This window comes from Crassostrea angulata, chromosome 8 (genome assembly GCF_025612915.1).
Source record: "Crassostrea angulata isolate pt1a10 chromosome 8, ASM2561291v2, whole genome shotgun sequence".
Taxonomy (NCBI): Eukaryota; Metazoa; Mollusca; class Bivalvia; order Ostreida; family Ostreidae; genus Magallana; species Magallana angulata.
In genome coordinates, this window is record NC_069118.1 from 28088332 (window position 1) to 28111920 (window position 23589).

The window sequence follows — 23589 nt, forward strand, 5'->3', positions numbered from 1 at the left end:
TTTTGAAAATGTACCAACATTTTGCCCCAAAATCCAATAGTAATTACTTGTTTTAATTTTATATCACAACTGTATGATCCCCGGGCGGGTTCTTCGCTAATATCTCCATGAAATACATTTTTACATATTTCATTTATTTTCAGTGAATGCTAATTTGTACTGAGTGCACAAAGCCGCCAACATACATGTACCATGAAATATAGTAAATATTTAATGTTTTAAAACATTTTCTAGAAGCCAAATCTAAAATAATCATGTCAGTCTCTAACAAATTCCATTATATTGAGAACAATAAATAATATGTTGTAAACAGATCAATATTAGTTTACTAATTCATAAAATTATTGACAATCCTTGCTTGTTCAATGTCTTAATGTAGAATAATCATCTCCATCTTCTGACGGTGGTGTTCGAAAAGTGGCTGCATCTTGTATATTACTGTAATCACTCAGATCTGTACTGTGATTGGGCGCAGCGCATGCGTGATCGTAAGTGTCGTCATCGTGCTCTGTTTGTTCACGCAATTGATTGTAGACGTCTTCGGCACTTTCATCTTCTTGTTTGCTGGACAAATTGTATCCTTGTGTTTCTTTAGCAAAAGAAAATGGGGATAATGTTGCAACATTTTGCTGAAAAATTAAGATATAAAAATAAGTTACATCTATGTTTCACAGTATTTTGAAAATGGAAAGCAAATATCCAGAGGAAGGTTAGCATTTATGGATTTTAGCATGACTTAAGTGATAATGCGATAACGGATGTTAAATATTACGAATACTATAGACGTACTTTTGTCCGCGTGGTATTAATTTACGCTATGAACGCAGGCACAAATTTTCCGCGGATTTTTTTCCCAGTGTACTTAAAATGCATTTTGGAATGAAATTTTGCATAACATGACTAAGGATAATCGGAAGTTACTACATTATATAACACTTGCATATATGTGTACCCAATGTATATCGTTTTTATCTATGTAAACCGTCAAACAAAGTATTGAGAATTCACATAATAAATAATCTAATCTCCTAAAGATTTGAATTTTCTGTAAATTCACTTGCATGAAATTTAAAATTCTCCCAGCTTGAGATAACGACAAGTGTCAGACGACAAATAGCGGGTCCGTCTTTCAATGACCCAAATAACTACACGCTACAACCCATGTTTTTACTGCAATTTTTAGATCCCTTTGTGCTCTGACTTTTTATTGATAAAACTGATCAACTCATAATTTAAACGACATATGAACCCATAAATTAACAGTTTATAAAGATTGAAATGTTCATTTGGCTTTAAAAATACGACATGCATATAAACAGATAAAAAAGAAACAGTTTATTGAAATCAGTTTAAAAAACCTGTAAAATTACATGGACACATGACAACATATTCAAAATATGTTCAGTTTTTCGCGTGAGAATTCCCGATTTTTCCCACCCTTGCAGAATGGTTTTGCTTCTAACTGTCTGATGTGCCTTGACCAGCCACCCCGCATGAATGGGTTTCAATGTTGACAATCGTAGATCTACGTTTAAAGACTGCATTGTTTTCCCACCTTTCAGTTCTTTTTGAAATTGATCCGCGTATTCGTCATTTCCAGCAAGATATAACGGTTGTAATTCTAATGTGTAGCTAGCGGGAACATAGCGCATCCTGACGTTGCTGCGAGTCAGCGGATCTTTGAACTCGTTTACTTGATGTGCTTTGAAAACGTCAAAGATGCACAAAGCAGGTACATTGGAGCGACACAATGGCAATTTTTCCTCCCACGTTTTCAATATAAGGTACTATAATTTTTTCACCATAATCACACATGCTCTCTGAGTTGGACCAGTGATTTGACGTATGGGTAAAATGCCAATCATCGGGGAATGGAAATTTCGGGTGAACCTGATTTATTCCGCCGTCGTAGATAACTTTAGGTGGGAGAAAGTAGTCCGACATGGTACATCCAAGGAGGACAGTTATCAGTCTTCTATCCTCAAGTCCAATAATAGTAATGTCTTTTGATCCCTTTTTCTCTAATGTGTAATCACCTACAGGCACAATGTAAACATTTGTCTGATCGAAATTGATGATCAGGTCATCGGGAAAACGGTTTTCTGTAACGATTTCTTCAATTTTTGACAAAAACAATTGTTTTTGTTCTGAGACATTTTCGGGTTGTTTTCGTGCAGCTTTTGTACCCTTGTGTTGGACAAAATATAACCGTCGGAGAAATGATTGAGCCCAGGAAATGTTTAAATCAATAGATCCGCCGAATTCAAATAGATGTTGACGATTTGTAGTCATAATAACACCACGAGCAGCAGCGATAACAATTGGTCCATTGACAATATCTCCCGAAAGTCGAATTGTTTTTATGTAGTCGATAAAATCTTCCTCAAACGTGCCCAACTAAGTATCTTCTGCGTTTGTCGCAAGGGAGTCCGTCCTGGAATTCATCCTATTCTGTCGTAACGTTTTTCAAAATGTAAGATTTTTTCATTGCTCTGATGCTACTTTCATTTACTTGCTTTCCCAACACTTTACTAAAATGTTTAGAAGCCTTCATTACCCCATTTTCCACAGCGTACTTTGCCATTTTATATCTCTGCTCCGCGGAATAATGGTTGTATTTGCCTCGTTTTCTCTTAAGGGATTAAGACACTGCTTGTACGATAGCTCCATTTGCTGCTGAAATTTCCACAGATTTTTCAGGTGTTAGACATAGGTTGGGTAAATATTCATCATGTGGTGTTTCATAAGACGATTTTAGCCAGCGTCGTAACATCTTGACGGCTAACTAATGACTACCGACCAGTGCACAACTGATAATAACTGTTCACTGTGAACAGTTCTTACAATTTAAGTCCAAAGTTGGACAAATTCTAGGTAATGAAAATTGCTCAAAACTAAATTTAACAATAATTATTCAAATGATTTTTTTTTTATTTAAAGAATCCGCGTAAAGTTTTTACCCGCGGATTAAATTGATATTGTGATTCAGCGGAATTATGACCCCGTGCAAAAAATACGTCTACAGTAAATTAAAAAAAATAATAAGCCACATCTCTTTTATATTTATGTTCATTTCCATCGCATTTATAGGTTGAAACACTGGGGAAATGTTTGTTAAATATGGTTGGTCCAGTGTATAAAGCATCTTATTAATAATTAAAAATCATTATGATTACTATTAAGAGTTATTCTAAAAAACATTAATGTACATGTAATCGTCGCAATAATACTTTATTTTCGACATCAAATACCCTTTCCTAGAATCTTTTGATAGATTATATATGTGCATGTGTTGCTAGTTTCATGAATAAACCTGCTGTGATTCAAGGCGCTTAAGAAATAAAGTCTAACGTTGTCGTAAAATTTTAAATTGAAACACTCCTAGAGCGTTGATTCAAGGAATAAGAAAGCACTCATTGAGCATTATAAGGATACAATTTCGGTCGGGGCGTGCGCGTGCTTAAATTCAATAAAGCCCAAAGGACTCTATGATAGATTTGTTCACGCTCCGACAGGAATTATCACCTTGTAATATTCAACGAATTATTCCTTATTACTTACATGTATATATTTTCATTTAGTACACTTTAGAAGAACTATTTAAAATCACTATTTTTCATGTTATGGATTACTACGGGGCGCAGCCAATACCGTTTGTCGGTAATGCTATAAGGCAAGTCCATTTTGTGTCGCTCGCTCTTATTTTTTTTAAATTATTGAGCTATTGGCTTCAAAATTGATTCGTAAGGTTATCACAGCCAAAGGAAGTTGAAAATATAGATATTTGATAAAGAATTTCAACTTTTTATTTTCTTTGCAAAATTAAGACACTGCAATCTAACTGTAGTTTTTATAGAGTTTATTCTATGTAACGCGGGTATTTTGGTTTTAATTTGGCTTTGGGGTTTTTTTGTGCGTTGGTGTGTAAATATCTTTTTTTTTTTAACGCGGCTACTTTATTATGGTATTATCAAAGGCAGATAAATATTTTTATTGTATTAAGGGGCATAGTCACGAATTTGGTCAAATTATATTTTTAGGTTTTTATTATTTACAATGCCTTATAAATGCATTTCTAATGATGAAATTAAATTTTAGAGTCATTCGTAGAGTTATAAGCAATATACAGGGATCTCAATTCTTTGTCATGTAAACAACGTTCGTGCCCTGTTTTTGTTTACATAGTTTCAATATACCAGTAAAAATCTTTTTCCAGCTTATCTGTCTATCCTTTTATTTATTTTAGGCATAGATATTAAACAGTTCCTAACGTTTAACACATTCATTTTAGGTTTAAACCTGAAATTTTTACTTCAACGTTCAGAATGTAAACAAAGGCTTTGTTTACATAGCGAAGAATTTCAAGCTCTGTAACTCGCTTATAACTCAACAAATGACACTCAAATTTCGGTTGCCTTTAAAAATGCCTTTCTGAAGCAATGTAAATGTTAAAATTGGAAAAAAATGATTTTTGACCAAAATCGTGACCATGCCCCTTTAAAAAGCATTGGTATGATACATTTCATAAGATAAAAGTTAGTTAGTTAAATATTCATACACTGAAGTTTTTTTTGGTTTCCCCAAGATCTTAAATCCTTTTAAAACACAAGTTTAAAATATGCTTTACCTTTATGTCGTTTCTATTAGAAATTCGAGCACCACTGTCATCAAATCCTGCACAACCGTACTTTCTGTTGTCTGCAAACATAACGCTGAGGTCCTCTCTTTGAAAAAAAGGATCTCGATTCATTGAAAGAATACTGTGGTTTCATTAATACTCAAAGATATCAATTGTCGTAGATAAATTGAAAATCACATTTTCATGGATGCATAAATTCGTAGCCAACGACCCTATCAATATAAAATGTTAATAGAAATTGCACCTTAATGAACATTTGATTTCATGGATCAACTCAACAACGAAATCCAAGAACATTGGTGTGCAACGAATATTGATAAAACCACAGTATTGCTTTTCATTTCATATCTACTTATTAAAACATAGTTGGTAAAATAGATATTACATTCTAAGAGAGCGGGTTTGTCGTGATTATATAAATATTCTTTAGAACGGAAACCTCTGTATAATGACATTAGAAGTCATTATTGTACAGCTTAAATATTAGAATTTTTATATTTACGTAATAAAAGTTTATGGCTACAGTCATTTCATGAATATCTTTTAATGCTATGCTATGGTATAAGATTTTTATGCTATGAGATTTGTATGCTATACTATGAAAAATTGAAGGGCTTAATAATATGTTATGATATGCTATGATATAAGGTTGGAACAAAAACGCCCCCATACACAGAAGAAATCCAAACGTTTTGAATTAAAATGATGAAAAACCAAAGTTAACCCCTAATCTGCATGTAAGCATATTCTTCCAAATAAAAACATTTAAAACCGATTTAACATTATTTTGTATGCTATGCAATGGTATGATATGACGAATGAGATTCTATGAAATTGTATGCTATTGTATGAGATTCCAATGCTATGCTATGATATTTCAATGCTATGCTATGATATTTCAATGCTATGCTATGTTATGCTATGCTTTGGTGTATGTTCTAAAAGATATGATTTAACTGACTGTACATGTAGTTAAATTATACTGAAATTTCAAAGAGGAGATGATGATTTATGTGTTGACCATTCTGTCTTCTTAACAAAAAAACTGACCTGTTTGTGATTCCAAATTTTAATCTTTTGTGCATCAGTATCGTTGCAACAGCTGTTACAATCACACCAAGAATAAATCCCCCAAACAATGTCCCAAGTGTAACTCCAATGTTGACGTCTCCGGAAATATAAGTAAACGTATCAGAGTGCATTGATTAAACATAGTCGAAAATACTCGATATTGAAATGATTTGAATCGATGACTGACAATATATTGAAAAAACAAAGCTACAATGTATCAATGATTTTTATTTGGGTTTTTTGCATAAAACATATGATTTAAAAAAAAATAAATGAGTATATATTTAATATTTTTATCGTTAGTCAGTTACCATGCTGCTGACTTTCTGACCTTCCAAGACTGTTTGGTTGATCTAAAGAGAATAAATTAATAATGATAATAATATTCTAAAAAATACATATACACTAAGTCATACAGTGTTAAACATTCTAGTCTGACAACGATTTAGCTTTGCTTATAACTTATGTGATATGATTAATAACATTATCTATTCATCCGCTCAAGTTATATAATAACGCACAAACATTTGTTATACAGCATCCAGTCAAAGTTTTCATCTGAATATCAGTTTAGATATTAGGGTTGTACTATATTCTGTACTGAGATATCATCGATTTAAAACATTGCTTAAATTCTCGATATTTGTAAATACCTCACAGTGCAAACGATGTTCAGTCAAAAGTATGAACATTTTTCAGGATTTCACCTTTAAAATGCCCCCTTTAACTTATCAGGTTTCAATAGAAGGCTAAATAATGCGATGTCTACAGGCTTTTTTGTATTACAACAAACCCGAATGATAACGTTGAAAAATTGTGCAATGCAATCAGAGTGACCTCCGAATAGAAAAAATGTCAACTTGTTCCATTGTAAATCTCCGTAAGGAATCATTTTTCGTTCCTGTGAATTTTCCCAATAAAAAAATGTGTTAACAAAATCATTTTTGTTAACTCATTTTCATCTATTGCGATTGCACTTCCTCCACATGTATGTGTATTTTTATTGAAAATCGTCAAAATATGCTACATAAATATTTTTTAACCGATTACGAGAAAGAAATCATGGATATTGATACTTAAATTTACACTATGTCAAGGAACGATTAATCATTTTAATCAAGAAGGCTGGCTTACGTTTTTTTAAAATATAGAACCACAACTTAGAAAACTCATTCCTTTATCTACCTCTAGACTTTTGTTTAAATATTGATAAGAGATGAATAATACTAGGTCGTATATTGTGAATAGGGAAACTTTAATTTCTTAAAATCAACAAATTGTTTATTTTATATATTTCACAAACAATAACAGAGATTTAGTTTTGTGTTTACAATACAGTTGTCTCTTACTCATAATGTGCCACCCTTGCATACACATATTTTTTTTTTAAACTGTTGCACAAAATTACTTTTTTCACACGACAAGTCAATAAACGTGAATCCTTTTGAACATGTACATCTTCCGTTTTCGCACACTCCAGAATTATTACTTCCGGTGCATTGTTCGTGTAAGCTACAAAACCCACCGACAGGAACAGTTTCTGAAATGATAAATCATGACAACATAAACGCAAAAGGAAATAATTTCGTTTGTAAGTTAAAATCATACTGGTGCTCATAAACCAAATTTTAGAGGTAAATATCTGAAAGTTTGCTCAAGCTTACGTAGTCGTGCTTTTAATAATAAAGATATATCAGGAATGTTATTTTTCACATTCATGGCCACCTTTTTACATCAAACAAAATGTATTTCATACTATCTAAATCTTGTACAAATACATTCAACAAGACATTTCTAAACTATACTCCGTGTCCCGATTGATATTGTAGTTTTCATTAGTTAAAGCTGGCCCAAATGTTTGAAACTGAAGTTGCAAGGTACAGTTTTGGATTTTAAACACTGTCAAATGTTTTGGTAAAATTGATAGTTGCTGTATTTAAGGGCTTATGAGTTTTATAAGATTCATGAAATTATTTTTAATGATTATCATTAGTGGAAAGTGTGTCTCTTATTGAAATTGGTATGTATTATGTTAAGTACATGAGAATCAGAAGTAAAATGCAGAACTTGCGGCTTTGACTGTTGTATTAACTTTGCACAGTAAAATTGCAAATTACAGATGGGAGGTTAAATAACACGAACAGTAAGTGAATGGGACATAGTGACTCTACATTTGTAAGTTCCTGACATGTTCACATTCCGAATTGTCAACCCATTGCAGGGTATTAGTTTTGGTATGTCTAAAAAGCCGAAAAACTAAGATAAATGGTCGAAATATAGAAGGGTCGAATTTTCAGAAAAACCAATATGTAGAAAAATTCACGGTCCGACTAGTAATTTTCCTTAGAAATTGGTGATTGGTCTAATAAAGAGTGAATAAAAGGTATTTGTGCTGAATGGGAACTGTGGAAATTCTAATTACACAGTTCCGAAGACACACATTATTCTGGCTACAGTTAATTGTATATTAGCTATCCCCTGCCACCTAAAGTTATGCTCATCTATGGTAACATTCACTATTTTGATTGCAGCATTTCTTTTTCTAAAAAGCTAAATATGTTCTTGTATATTTTTTATGAAACATTTTAACCTTACGATACATTCATTATAGTTATAGACAATACATTAAAATAAAGATGAAAGTCAGTTCAGATTATAAAACTAAATCTAAAAAGTACAACACAAGCCTAATATTGCATGAGCAAATTATATTTACCAATTTTTATAGTTTGTTATTGTCATTTTTTATTTACAAAGTTCACAAACCTTTGAGGCAGTCTTTTCTATCAAATTCAGAATAGCCATTTATACATTGACATTTCCCTTGAAAACAAACTGAGAATGGTTGGCTACACTGTTCTGTTAACTCACACGTATCATTTAATGTAAGATTTCCTGGAAAGAAAGTAAGAAGCAAGGGACGATAATCTGTTGATTCTATCCATTTAAAAAAATCTTCTTTGTTAATAAAATCCAACAGCAACTCTTAAAACTATGTTTATCCTCTATTGGCCCAATTATTATCATTCTTAGTCAGAAAACTTCGATATGGAAAATATCTTAATCTTATGTTATCTGTAGTCAACGGATTTTGTTAATTGACTTAAGCACGCGGGGGTTTTAAGGAAGCATATGGGCAATATGCCGTTTTATTTTGACTGCTGTATTCAAAATCGTGAAATTAAATAATTATTTTGAATAAGATCAAAAACTTAGTATTATCCTTTAAAATAGATGCCAGTGCAAAAAAATCGGGTAGTACACCACTGCCACATTGGTGCATTATCATGTGACAACTATAAATAGCTTACGTATATTCCTTAACATAAAATGAGATAGAACAACACTACCCCACGGTTTCCAAAATAAAATAAACATACCAAGTGAAGGCAAAACTTCTCAGTTTAATCAAAACCGCTGCTAGAATCCTATGTTTTTCCCTATTAAAAAGTTATTCATCCGGTTCTCGTAAAACCTTCCCAACTTTTATAAAGTTTGCACGGAATACGGCAAATTGCATTAAAACAACACACAACATGGGATTTTAGCAACACTTTTCAATTTAAGCATTGATCAAACTAACGATACGTATAAAATGTCAAGTTCAATATACACGGGGTAGCGTTGTTCTAGTCGGATTTTAATATCGTAAACAACGACAGAGGAAAGCCTGGCCGAGAAATAAAAGCAAATTTACATACATTTTAGCGAATGATTGATAAAACTAACATCTCCCCCAGTATTCTTATATTCAATTCTCAATAAATCACACCACAAAACTTTATTAGAGATCTAGATTAGTTATATTTTGAATATGTTTACAATACTTTCCGATCAAATTCACACGACATTCAGCTTTTTAGTCGTGACGTCATCAATGTGTAAATCTACGGAATACAAACTAATTTCTGGCAAAAAATTGTCTTCAGTATTTTGTATTTGTTTTTTGTCTACGTTTCGTTGCTTATATATTTGAATATGTACATAATAACTAAGATTTGTGATTTCACGGAATTACATGTAACTCAGATTCCATATGCTTCCTTAACACCCCTGCGCAGTCGTTATCAAAATTTAAATGAGTTTGGATTGTCATACACCAGATCTTCCCTAAACTTCTAAATATTACATTCTGGGCAAAACGATATTATAATTAAAGGGCAATTTATATATTTTGGTTTTTCAACTTTTTATGTGAAAGACCTCTTGTTTTCTTCATGTTTTTACTCTTTTACATCTTTTTTTTCGATTTACATTGGAGTCTCCTTTTTGTTAATTGTGTTATCTAAACAATTTAAACTTTATGTAATTGCTCATTAAAAGTTATGGTACCGATTGACTTTTTGTCAAAAAACTCCCAGAACTTAAAGAGCTACTGCCCTTTGAGAAGGAAAGGCTTTAGCTACTCCTCTGAAACCATGAGATAGAGACTTGGATTTTTTCACACCAAGTCCTGTGGTTACTCAAGTGGATACTGTTTTTAAAGACAACCAATTCATATTGTATAAAGATAGCTAAAACATGCTCTTCTATTACTATATTTTCTGTTAATATGCTTGTGTAAAGAATATTCACTTGGTGAGCACATCAGTTTTGTTCAGATTTTGTGGAACAAAATCAAAAAAGAAATTCAAAAGATATTTACGATGAACAACAGGGGATTTTTAAAGCAATGGCTTGAAATACAAAAAACTTTTCAGAATCATTTATAGCTCTATGGATTTCACATTTCTTAGCACAACATATATTACAGGTATAATAATTTTTGTATATCTAATTAAATTGTTAGAAAATATTAAGGTGGAAAGACTTCTTATTGTTGGAAAACAAATAGTCTACTATTTTTTCTTTCAATTTGAACATTTTCTTATGTCAATATAATGAACTCTTTGTCTAACGAAGATATTTAAAGCTTAAAAATTGTCACTGAAATCCAGATGTCTTACACTTTTACACTCCATCTTTTTTTGTATAAAATCAGAAAAGAAAATAATTTTTTTCCTTTTAAAAGTTCAACCATTCAATGGATGGTCATTACCATCTTTTTGTAATTAATACTTTCATACTTTTGAATAAACTGAAGAAGTTATGACCCGTGACCAGGGTAAATAGATCGTTTAAAATTGAATGTATCTAATAATCTGTATTTTTAAAAACCCTCTTGTATAATTTTGAGTCTGACCACCTACAATAAAAAAGTTATCTCTTCTATTTAAGACTGTGATTATACATTCTCAACACTTTTATTCATATCATTTTGCTGGAAGTAATCATGGTTCAGAATAACATCTTATTTTATCTTTAGTTCTTTATATTCATTTCCCGATGCACGTTTCCAAAATGTATTACATGTACCTATCAGTGGTTACAAACACCATATCAAATTAGTACCTAGATAACGAAAATCACATTGCGACGGGTAGCTGTATAGATGTACCTATGATTAGTAAAAGCTACATTCCGTTTAAATATAAGTATAATCCAAATAATAGAAAAATGCACATTCACTCATTTTCCTGTTTACTTTTAAATATTCTTTTCACCATCAACTTGAAATATTTTACCTTGGTACATGTAGCACTTCCTGTCAATTTGGATGTATCCTGGGCTGCATGAACATAAGCCATGATCACAAACATTTGCAAATTCTGTTCCATTGCATTGCCAATCAAACTCACATATACCACTAATGTTTACCAATTCTGAAAAAGTATTAACAGAAATTCAACAAATTTTAGTAAACATAATATTATTGAAAATGCATTTTTAGAGTTTATTTTTTTTTCGTTTTATACATCTTACATATAACATTGTGTTTTTTTTTTCATTTTTAGCCGGGCCCTGCTGAAAGCAGAGTCCTAGCTGTAGTCAGGCAAATCGCCAATGTTACTATAAAGAGCACAACTTTAAAAGTAAAAAAAAAAAACAGCGTCAAAGTAAAAGCTTCCGCTTAATTAAATAGTTTCACAAAGAGCCATGTTTTGTCAAAAGTGTTGACATTTTGTTTTTGTTTAAATTTCGAGAAAATTGTCTATCTTTTTTTAGTTTTCTTATTAATAACGTGTTTTAAAAACGAGACTGTGTATTTTGGACACATAAAATGCGCATGAATTTTTATGAACTACATGTACTTTGCTGCGCGTTGAAGAAATGGGGATTGAATATATAACGCTTGTTGCAAAATTTAAGGCAGCAACTTTTTTCTATTAGACAGACATATTTTCGCTCTCTGACGCTTTGCCGACATTAAAAGCACGAGAGAGAGAGAAAGAGAGAGAGAGAGAGGAGAGGGAGAGAGAGAGAAATATTTACTACACAGTATGCATAAAGACACACCAAAAGAGCCCGGCTTTCAGTACTTCAGTACTTTGATTCATATTGTGAAAAAGTGGTTTATAGGCCCAATGGGCCTGGTGTATGATATATATTACTGTTAATGACATACGATTCTGTTTACATGTGGTACTAAATATAAACTTATACTACTACAGTGAATTATATATTTTAGCCTTTCCAATCTACATACGAAATGTGTTTGTCTTCTTGTGATATTCAACATCGTTTTTGATACAATAAACCAGTTTATGCTCTATACTTCATCGAGTTCTTGTAAGTAAAAATGCTATCTTACTTTTCAAGCACTTTTTGTCCTCCAAAATATATCCAGACATACAATGACAGACACAGTAACTGTCTATACGGACACACTGTGCATCGTTTACTGAGCAGGCAAAAACATCGTCCCAAATTATGTATTCACCTGAAGCATGGACTTTGTTTCTTGATTATTCATATTGAATTCATTACTCTATTCCTTTCGAATATTATTTTAAACAGTGACATCATTAGTAAGAACATCACTATGATTTTTTTCGTTCTCAGTTATTCATTATATTTCTAAATATGTCACTTACTAGCTTTCCACGATGAACAGTTGATAATTATATATATATTGGTAGGATTATTATACAAACAAGGGTAGAGCATTTTTTCCCAATTGCTTATTGTTAAATCAATATTCCACAGTGAGTTACTGTCATGCAAATAATCTATCCGAAAATTGCATTTTTTAGGGCAGGTGGTGACTGCAAAATAATATAAAAAGATTTACATTATTATTAAATAGTTAAACAGAACAAACTACAAAATACAATTTATTTATCTGATGCAGTGCTTAATGAGTTTTCTCGTGGATTAAAATTTCATTTCAATTTCATAACTGTAAGATTTTTTATGCTACTATGCATTTACTTAAACACAACAAAAGCTATATTTTGCTTTAATATTTAACATTTTTCAAATTTTTGAACACTAATCAGATGTTAATCAGCACGGCCATGTTCTTGAAAACTTTCAAAGCTTGTTGAATCGACAGAGAAAACAAAATAAGATGCAACTGAAACACTGTTTCATTATAGCTGTTAAAACAGCCCAAACTGAAATTTATTCCTTCATTTCCGTACTTGTAACAATATCTCATGCAGGACTGTTTTGTTCTAGCAAAATGGAAATCTTTTATACTTATATAAAGATAATCTGATTCTGTGGAGAGGCGCAAATTCGTTACTTAGATTTTCTATATGTACGAGGGTTGTTCGGAAATTATTGAGACAACACGAATATTTTCTTTTCTAAGTGATGAATTTTGGTGAAAATTGGCATCGACAGTGAAGAAACACCAACAAATAATAAAACAAAGTAATATTAAAAGAATACTTAATATTTCGTTTACGACAGTAGATAAACAAGTCAGTGGTCGGGGTACCCGGTGCAGCCATGAACGCGGAGATTAAAGAACTTAAACATCTACTTTATAAGTGTCCGTAGAATTACAGTTAATGATAAAAAAAATCAAATTAATTTTGTTCATTTTGCTATTTTTTGCGACTAACTGTTAATTAAGTTTCACCGTTGAAATACAGATATGGAACACATATATTTACCAAACAATAAAAATCAGACAACGACTTTACATTGAATTTTGACGTCAAGGCGGCGCAGCGAAAACCATCAAACTGTTGGAAATCTTAGAAGAAGACCTTTTAAGGCCACGCAATTGCGTAAGAAAACTATACGATGACAAGACAAGGTATGGAGCTTCAGTTCATCATATTTTTTTCACTGATTGTTTAACTAGAATTAGGCCAAAGAGATTAATTATCAAGTACTTTTAACACACTAAATGTTGTCAACAGTTCTAAAATATGTAAAAAATGACTGCAGGAGACATTCACAGTAATTAGACTTTCCGGTAAAAATAACTCGATTTTTTCTCTAAAAAACAAGAATGAGAGAAAATGTAACTGATGACATCTTGAAATGAAAACAAAAGATGAGAAATAAAAAATAATTCTTATTTCCGGTCGTTTGTAAGGTGTTTAAACACAAGAGCAATGAGAAGCGTTAAAATGACATTGCGAAAAGTTTGCGGTTGCGCCGGGTCACTGGACGAAGAGACGTCGGTCAGCTTACGAGGAATGATCTATTCATGCCATGAACAAGAAACTTTTCACATTGATCAACTCTATCCTGATTTACGTTTTGGTAAAATTTTAAGAGTTTATCTTTTTAACTAAAGGAATAAGAGAAAATGTCTCAATAATTTCCGAACAACCGTCGTATATTGCACTTGATGCCTAAAATTCATTTTTAAAACTGAGACATTTTTTTTCAAAATTGAATTTTAAGCATTGGATTCAATTTGGTAGTGATTCGAAAGTTATATTATTATTATTTATATCTCAAACATCTTATGAAAGCAATGAATACTTTTTTTTACGTGTAATGACAATAAATCTAAATATTTGCGCGACAATTACCAAAATCATTGTCAACAACCTACTCTTTTGTAAAATGTCCTCTGCTGTCATGGAATTAAAATAGCATTTGTGTCGGTCATCATTAAATCTTGCAACTGTCTCTAAACACATATCTCTTAAATGAAAAACAATGTTATTAACTATCTGTCATTCGACACAGATATACATCTACACGTTGTATAATTTTGCAAATAATTACATACTATCAGTTCACAGACATATATTTATATTATCAACTCAAATTTATTCAACATTTTTTTCAACATACAGTCTTGTCAGTTAGCAGTGTCTTTTACTATTATCTTACCTATCAATATAACTGGACATTGATTCTTGTATTACCAGAGTGAAGTCTACCAAATGAAATACAAATACTAGTATATTTCAACGGTTGATCAATGGAACAATGTAATGATAAAAAATAAAGAAACATATGGAACAATAAAGCAAAACAGAATCTTTATATTGTTTTTTTTTATGACATTTTTCGTTATTATCTTTCATGTAACAAAAATACAGGTACGTATGCATCCTATTAGATAGTAAAGTGAATATGTTTCTATTCATGAATCTAGACTATAATTTTCCTTAAACGATTTGAGTTTTTATCGGGCAAAAGTGGTTAAAATCAAATTGTACAAATCAATCAAAATGTGACAAACCAATTCACAATAAAACTGATGAGGTTTGTTAAGTATCCATCCGATGGGTAATTGTTAAGCAAAGTAAAAAAAAAGCGAACAAAAAGGTTTTTCACGAAGGAAGATAATTTGGGCTTTTTACAAGGCAGGTAGATTAAAACCAACAATAACTCTTCATAAACCAATGAAACGTAAAACTTGTGAATGAGATATTAATATTGTGTCTTCATCGCTTTGAGTACAAACATATTTTATCAATATTAAAATTATTAATATATAAGACAATAATGCATGCCATAGGCAGTAAAAACCATATGTCATTTCATTACTTTATGTTGACTATTATAATTTTTATTGAAAGAATATGATAACTTGTTGGTATTCATTGTTTTGTTGACTGTTTAAAGGATGAAGAATGCAACAGTTAGATGCATTTTTTTTAAATAGGCTAACTAATCCCATTCTTGTTAGGAATGCTTATCCTATATAATTTGACATTTCTATATATTTTTGGAGTAGAAATTTTATTACTTATATGTTATGAACTAAATACATAAATTTACAAATATTGACTGTGGTTAAACGACAAGGAAAGATATATTGCATGAAGCGGAGGGCAATACATACGTGTCAAAGAGGCTTATTTCTTTTTTAAACAATGTATCTATAGCTATCTCCTTCGTTATTATGCAATAAATGTATAGTGCAAAAGGAGGAAAACTTCCGTCAGTGATATATTTCCAATGAAGGTGAATAATACACTCCTTTTGATAATTAACAAAGCACATTTTGTCTTCATATTACTAAAAAAATACTTTACTGTCTCCTTGTCCTTATATCGACATGACAAATAACATCTTTGTTAAAATCTTGAGTTAATAAACACATTAGACTAACGACTGCATTGTGAATTTTTCGATTGCATAAACTGTATGCAAAATAAAGGATATGTTATGCAAATAAATTTATCTCATAACAAAAATAGTAAAACATTTAAGATGTCCTAAAAATACAAGTCGACCCAGCCTTTGAAAACCCCTTCGGTTACCTTATTGATTGTACATTTTTGTCCTATTAATTGATCAAACAAAAATAGGGAAATCGCTAGACTTTGCACATGTAATACGCACCAGATGTCAAATCTATTAAAACAATATCAACTACTGCTTCCCGTATGGATACTTCAGTTATGGATCATTTGCTTTTTTACGTCATATAAACAATTAGATGATTCCTGATGAAATACATTATATAATGTGTCATTTATGACTTTTTAAGATAAGGTATTTAATGATGTCAATACAGTTTTGCTGTCTAGTTACCGTAATAGTAAAACGTTTACTTCCATTCACTTTTAATATAAGTATTGATATATAGAAGATGTCTATATTATGTGATTTTATATTTGCTTTATCCAACGAGTTGAAATGGTGTATATATTCGCAAGACTTGCCGACCGAATCTATTTCAACGAGTTGGATAAAGCAAATATAAAATCACACAATCATAGATGTACTATTTATTTCATACAATTTGATTTATATTATGAAACTTTTGAGACAGTACCTTATATGACCCGAATTGATTTCTTCAAAGATTAAATACGACAAAACACGTAACCTTTACTCTAAGATAACTTCTTTATTTAAATATTTCTAAATTTATGAAGACAATGTGCAATTTAGAATTGTTGCGTGCTGACAAAATTTTAGACCCTGAAACGTACTACTACACCCAAAAAGCGTGCGACTTACGTGCGAGAAACGTTTCGTGTTGACCGTTTAGCGTTTCGTGTGAATCGTGAAGCGTTTCGTGTAAACCGTTTAGCGTTTCGGACAAAGCGTGCAGAGTTTCGGTCAAAGCGTGTAAATCGTTTCGAGCAAAGCGTGCGAGAACCATGTGAAACGTTCATCAGATTTTATTCGGAACTCTCTGACAATTTGTTTCAAAATGGCGCCCGTGTTTTACATTACATGTACTTTAAACTGTTTGTGATTGGCAAAACTCTTTTGTAGGTATTTTCATGAAAAAAAATCTAGAAGAAATGATACACTTATCATTTTACAAAATTTAATTTATTTTTAACAAACAAAAGAAAGGTATATGTATTAAAAGACAACTAGTTACAGAGTACATGTATATATAACGTTTTTATACGATGTTTCAGTACTGGTACATGTACAGTCGTTTTACCGGTAACGAATATTTGCCAATATCGAATAATTTTTAGAAAAATTATTGGTTGAAGACGAAGTTGAGGTTTTAAAAAATCCTAGCTAGGTAATTAAAAAACAGAAATAAATATTCTATCAGTGCGTGAAGTTGTTTGCCATTTGTACGATTTTTTACCGAATTGTTTACAAATTAAAAATGTGACCCACATATGAGCTGCCGGAAGTTCAAAGCAGAAAAAACGAAAGTGTGAAAACAAGTAAGCCTTACTATGAAAATAAGTTTGTTATTGATCCCTATTTAGTACATAATTAGTAAATATAATTCATTTAAAAAGATAATGCATCATATCAAATTATAATGGAGCTTTGAATGAAATTACGACTTCAAATAGAACCACGTGTAGTTTTCCTATATAGTTTCGGTTCTTTGCGACAGAAGTATTATTTGGCTGCATATATTGATAGATATACGGGAAAAACAAAGGAAAATGGCAACTACTTATCATCAATTACTATTATAAAGTGTTTTTATGAAAATTCAATATTATAAAGTAACGCAAATGAAAACTGTTCAAGTCCGGTTTCAATTTGACGGGAAAACGGTATGATGAAAATAACGATCATGTTATTTGTTTAAATGACATATTCCCACAATTGTTTTCCTTCTTCATTTATAAGTCCATTAACATGTACCTCTAGTATATTTTGGAAATTAATTCGCCTCAAAATATTCGGCCAGAAGTGATAAAGGGCGCTTAATTCGATACTGGGAAACGAATTCGAAACTAGGAAAATGGAGGGGGTGTTGAAATTACTGTCTCCGTAATTCATCCTTTATATTTTCGGAAGTTTTATACTACAATTTAGATACAATTCCGATAATAATAGTTGCATGCACGACGAAACCGCATGCTGATTCGTTACCGGTAAAATGACTGTACAATATTAAAATTCGCTATATTAAAAAATATTAAATACGGTTAGCAAAACATGATTTCTGTTGGAACAAGCCGTAATCAACTTTAACTTACACGAGCATGGTTTGATAAGCATGTATTTTTTTTATTTATTTATTGACATCAATAACTCTTACTGAGACCATTCGGCTTTGCGCAAGCGGCACACATAACCTCGGACATCGGGTGAGACCTGCACCTGGCTGAACCTGTCAATCAAACTCTGTGTATTTGTTTTCATTGGATGGTCAAGCGTCTCTTTTTTTGTCAATAGCCAATGGAAAATTTATGACTTCAAGGTATTCGGAATCAGCATTAGATGAAGCACACAATTTAAATGATAGTAAATTTATTAATTATTTGAACAATGTAAACATAGAATTAACATACTGATCATTTCTATGAATTGCGGGAAGTAAGTTCTTTGGAATCCCGATTATAGATATTTTTACAAGTAATCATTTTAATTATCTAAACCACTGTTGACGGAAAACAAGAGGTCTTAAAAGTAATTAACGCACAGGGATTTGCCTACAATGTACACAGTCATGCAATTAATTATTATGGGAATCTTTACGTATGGTACTTAATTCAAATAGATCATGATAATCTATACACTGTACGCCGTTATACATGTAAGGAGCGCCGGTAATATATACGAAGATTGAGTCAAAAATTTAAATCATTTTTATTTCTTGTTCTTTTCAATACAATGTTAAATTACTTTGAAAAAAAATCCGAAATAGTAATTACAACTTTCTTTTTTGTTTAATCATTTGAATTTTTTCTGAGGTACATGAGTATGTAAAGGACATATTTATTTACGCGAATGATACGACATAGAAAAAAAATTATCGGATGTTTGTATAACATTGTTTCCTAACGAATGTGACTAATTTAATTTTAAATATTTTTCAACATTATGAATGTTAATAATATCAGATTTTTTTACTGTTTGTATTTTTACATCGTTACCTCTAACACCAATAAAGATACTAATGTTAGAAGAAAAATCAAATCCTGCCGAATACTGAAAAACCGATTTCAGTTTGTAATCATACGGATTTTATTTTTGGTATTGACTATTGAGTTACGGTAACATTTTTTGTGGATGATTTTTTTTATTGATTATTTTATGTAGTAAAAGCACCATTCCAACTGTTACTCAATTACATAAGAATTGATGACCCGGGGCTATATATGTTCTGAGCTGTAGCGACACAAGATTCTCGGTCGCACGTGGCGATTCAATTTTAAACACAGACTGACCGAATGAACAAACGGGTGGGAAAGTGAAACAAAATGTTACACATAAGAAGAAGCCACTAAAAATGATTTTCGACAGATCTTGATATCGTTTCGCCAATCAAAAAAAAAAAAAAACCAGCGCGAGCTCCTGTCAGCGGGCCGGGAGGAGGGGGGGGGCAGCAATGAGTTCGCTTCCACAATGAAACGTATACATGTAGAAAAAGTACAGAAGTGATTAATATGTGACCGATAGAATCTAATCCAAAGTTGTTTAAAACTCATGTGAATATTCTTTTAAATATTCATCGAATGCCTCAACTCTGGACATTCTTTTATCGTGCTAGCACATACCGCAAACATGTAACATGGAACTTTGATTATAATTTGATTTGATTTTTAAACCACCTTGTACGCTCTCGTATACATCAATGCTTAATCAACTGTACAAGTAAAATAAATTTATCTTTCCATCTTAAACCAATATAATAGTTGAAAACATAATAATCCGTGCAAAATATGAAACATGAACGCGTGATAAGGTACATGTAGAAGATCACGAACCGACCGCGGATCACTTGTCCACTCGCGCCGGATCTCCTCAGCCATGTGCGATGGATGATCATCATTTAAATGTTTAATATTTGGGGGGGGGGGGTTGTTGTTGTTGTTGTTGTTGATTTAAAACATTATTTGAACAGTTTATAAAATATTTTACATAAACAAACCAACCATTAATTTATGTCTGACGATGTTTCCGATTTGGAGTAATATCGTTCATTAATATTCATTTACACTCAAATTTAATTAAATACAAAATGGACAAACTTTTATAACATAAAATTAAAACAGTTCTTGTATTTACGGCTATATTTACTCAAACACGTTCATATGCATGGAAGTGTGCGTCTCGGTGTGCGAATCTTGTGTATTAAATAACCGCTATGTAGTGCAGCCGTGGCTGAGATCCTCGGCCGTGGGCGAACGATAGATTACGTAAAGGTACAACGCACAGACCCGCACAGCTCATAACCCAGGAAGCTTTGAAAAGATTGCAGTATAATGACCTTACTCTATCAAATAGAAGTTATTTATTTTAAACTTAAAACCCACAATTGATCTATGTCTATTATTGCTTTAGATTGAGAATGCCATTGCTTTTATTAAATATTATTAAAACTGAACGATTTCTTAATTGACACCCAATCGTTTAATCCATAAATATGTGTAATCAAAACGAAAGCAATTCTTGAGTTTGCGGATAAATAAACACATATATGAGAGACGCAACTCTCGTGTATTAGATAACCGCTGACCGCTAGGTAGTCCAGCCGCGACCATGGTGACCGATTTTCTCGGCCGCTGGCGAGGGAGAGCTTACGTAATGGTACACACACACAGCTCTGATTCAAGGTAGATTTTAAATGCATGGAGTTTATAGCTAAAATGTAATGCATATATAGATGTTTTTAATTCCATATTTTGTGGTTTACTAGAAAAGAAAAAGTTAACAATGATTTGTTTTCCAAATCCCGTTTTTAAGGATTGTGCATTATAAAAACTTAACAACAATGACTTAAACTCCTAAAAAAAAAGCACGTATTCTAAAAAAAAAAAAATCTTATGAATTAATGCCGTTTGTATAAACCAGCATACTTTCTGCAGTAACTTTATGCCAGTTGTACGCGCAAAGACTTTCGTTAACTTGTCAAATGAAAACAGGTACATGTTAACATGTAAAGCTTGTTACACTCAAACTACACAAATCACTTACAAAATAACATTGTAACAACCTTTATGAGATCCCAACAAACAACTTCTCTAGCGACAGCCATATCAAAATCCTAACCGTTTTTGAGTTATTAAGCAAAAACTTTTAGGGGCCATTGGTCCTTAATTTAAGGGGCCAGCCCTTTTTTATTGGTGTCAAATGAGAGCCCTTGATATTCTGCACAACTTTTATTCTACATGTTTTAACAAATTATTTTTTGTTTAAAAGATACAAAGGAAAATATGATTAAATTTTCGCACTCTTCCGAATCCTGTTTTTTAACCCCCTACCTTATCCTAAATAAGGAACGTAATCAAAAAACAAAAACCGATGTATACAACTTCAATGTCTTTGTTATTCAAATTCGTTAGATTCCCATTCCCTGCTATCATAGTCTCGGAGCCTTTGTCTGGAAACCAAAGGCCCCAAAAATTGTTAAAAGGGGAATAACTCGTTAACGGAAAGGGAATTCTAACTTTTATGAACTGATGAAGATAGTGTTTTGTAAAGTCCATTAGCCCTGAAAATTTGAGCAAAAACCGTTCAGAAATGAGCACGATATGAAGCCTCAAAGTTCGCGTCTAGGAAGAAAAAAAATAAAAAATAAGAATAATCTTAACCCGCACAATAATAGAAAGGTCTTCCGTTGGAAACGGAAGACCTTAATGATTCGAATTGAAAAAAGTGAATAAGGATGCTTACTTGTGGTGGAATAAAATTATTATGAAATATTATTTCGGTAAGCTCTTTTGTATAAACACAACCAGAGCGCTCTGTTTTCATCGCGTCGTCAGTATGAACTCATTGATAGTTAATGTAATTTGCAGTTTTATAAACTACACAAAGCAAAAAATACATCTACCAAATAGATGCACACGCATCCGTTTAGATACAGCAATAAATGCAAGTTATTGTCTCTATCTGTTTATTGACTGAATAAATATTTTGTACATTAAAACTTTTCCGTATTGATGTTCTGGTACGAAACAGGTGACCTTGTCGATGTTTAAACATTAGCAAGTAGCTATTATCAAATTGACTTCCGGGTTCTGAAATGCTAACCGATTTTCTGACCTCTGGTCTCTATAATATGAAAAAAACAAGCTCTAGTATTTGTATCGAGATAATTAAGTAGATTATGGAAATTGGTATTTAAAGTCATATTTTCATTTTATAAAGTCATATTATAATACATTTGTTTTCTGAAAAGTAGACCTAAATATTCCATTTTACGGGTGAATAATACAAAGACAAGGGTCATATGAGGCTCTATGTTAATACAAAAACTGTAATCTGCTCTTAACATCACTAATTTATCTATACGGTGTAAGTTGAATATGTCAATATAATCACAGAACCTTTGTTCAAAATATTTGGGTTTTTTTGTGAAAGAGGAGATTTTTTAACCTTTGTTATACTAAATTGATTGTGAAACTTTGTTATACAAAAACTAAAAACAAACCAAAAGGAAGTTTTTTTTTAAGTTTCTTGATTTTCATTTTAGCTTTTATTATATATACCTATTTATTAGCTATGAAGACAGTAACAAGTTTATATATTGTCCCCCAAGAGAACATAAACATACTTTCTAAGCAAAGCAGAACAAATATGACAGCAATTATTTATGCATGCTTTACAAGTTTATTGAAGAAGGACATTTTTATTATTATGAGCCGTTTAAATATTTAGTACATTAATTATAAAGTTGACGTTATACAGATAGATAGAAACAAATAGTAAGAAATGAAAATACTTACATATGATGGTGTATTTATACACGACCGCCATGATTTGAAAAATTACTGTACATTTTCATTTACTTCCTCGTTTTAAATTCAATCAAGATAAGAAAATTGTGATAGTTGACGTTTCATACATTTTTTAAACTCTTATAGCATTGTTTTCACGTCCTTATTGTTCAAAATATATATGTTACTTTAATGTCGTATTTCCTAAGCATAATATTACATTGACGTAAAGCTATATATTAAAGTATGTAATGATATCAACATAATTTTCTATGTTATCTCTCTTGCTAATTTCTAACAACTTTGAAACCAAAAAGCTTATAGACCTGGATTTTTTTCACTAACGTCTTAAATTCACAGGAAAATAATCTTTCATTTTATTTTATACATAAAGAATCTCTCTTTAAGCAGTAATTGCCCTTGAAAGTTACAAACATTTGTATAAACACTTACAGCGTTTTAATCAAATGTCGTAGCGGAAATAAACCACCTGACATAAAGAGGGAAAAAGTGCCCATATATATG

The 23589-nt window shown here is 31.5% G+C and overlaps 1 protein-coding gene across 1 annotated transcript; it reads right to left on the reverse strand.

Annotated features, from left to right (window-relative positions):
* Positions 1 to 67: 67 nt before the first annotated feature.
* On the reverse strand, positions 68 to 23104 carry LOC128160860 (uncharacterized). Its single transcript, XM_052824170.1, has 11 exons — positions 23074 to 23104; positions 14837 to 14882; positions 14553 to 14644; positions 12625 to 12795; positions 12342 to 12470; positions 11275 to 11412; positions 8477 to 8605; positions 7119 to 7250; positions 5690 to 5807; positions 4628 to 4724; positions 68 to 629 (listed from the first exon to the last, which is right to left on the reverse strand). Exons 1-11 carry the CDS (start codon positions 23102 to 23104, stop codon positions 363 to 365), a joined length of 1350 nt encoding a protein of 449 aa, XP_052680130.1. The 3' UTR covers positions 68 to 362.
* Positions 23105 to 23589: the final 485 nt, after the last annotated feature.

What these genes read in the sequence shown, in the direction of transcription:
- LOC128160860 (XM_052824170.1), bottom strand. Translation starts at nt 23,104, where the DNA reads ATGGCGGTCGTGTATAAATACACCATCATAT. An exon ending in GTATAAATACACCATCATAT is followed by an intron (nt 14,883 to 23,073) that starts GTAAGTATTTTC and finishes TTCATTTGGTAG; the next exon opens with ACTTCACTCTGGTAATACAA. An exon ending in TAGAAAAGACTGCCTCAAAG is followed by an intron (nt 7,251 to 8,476) that starts GTTTGTGAACTT and finishes TTATCATTTCAG; the next exon opens with AAACTGTTCCTGTCGGTGGG.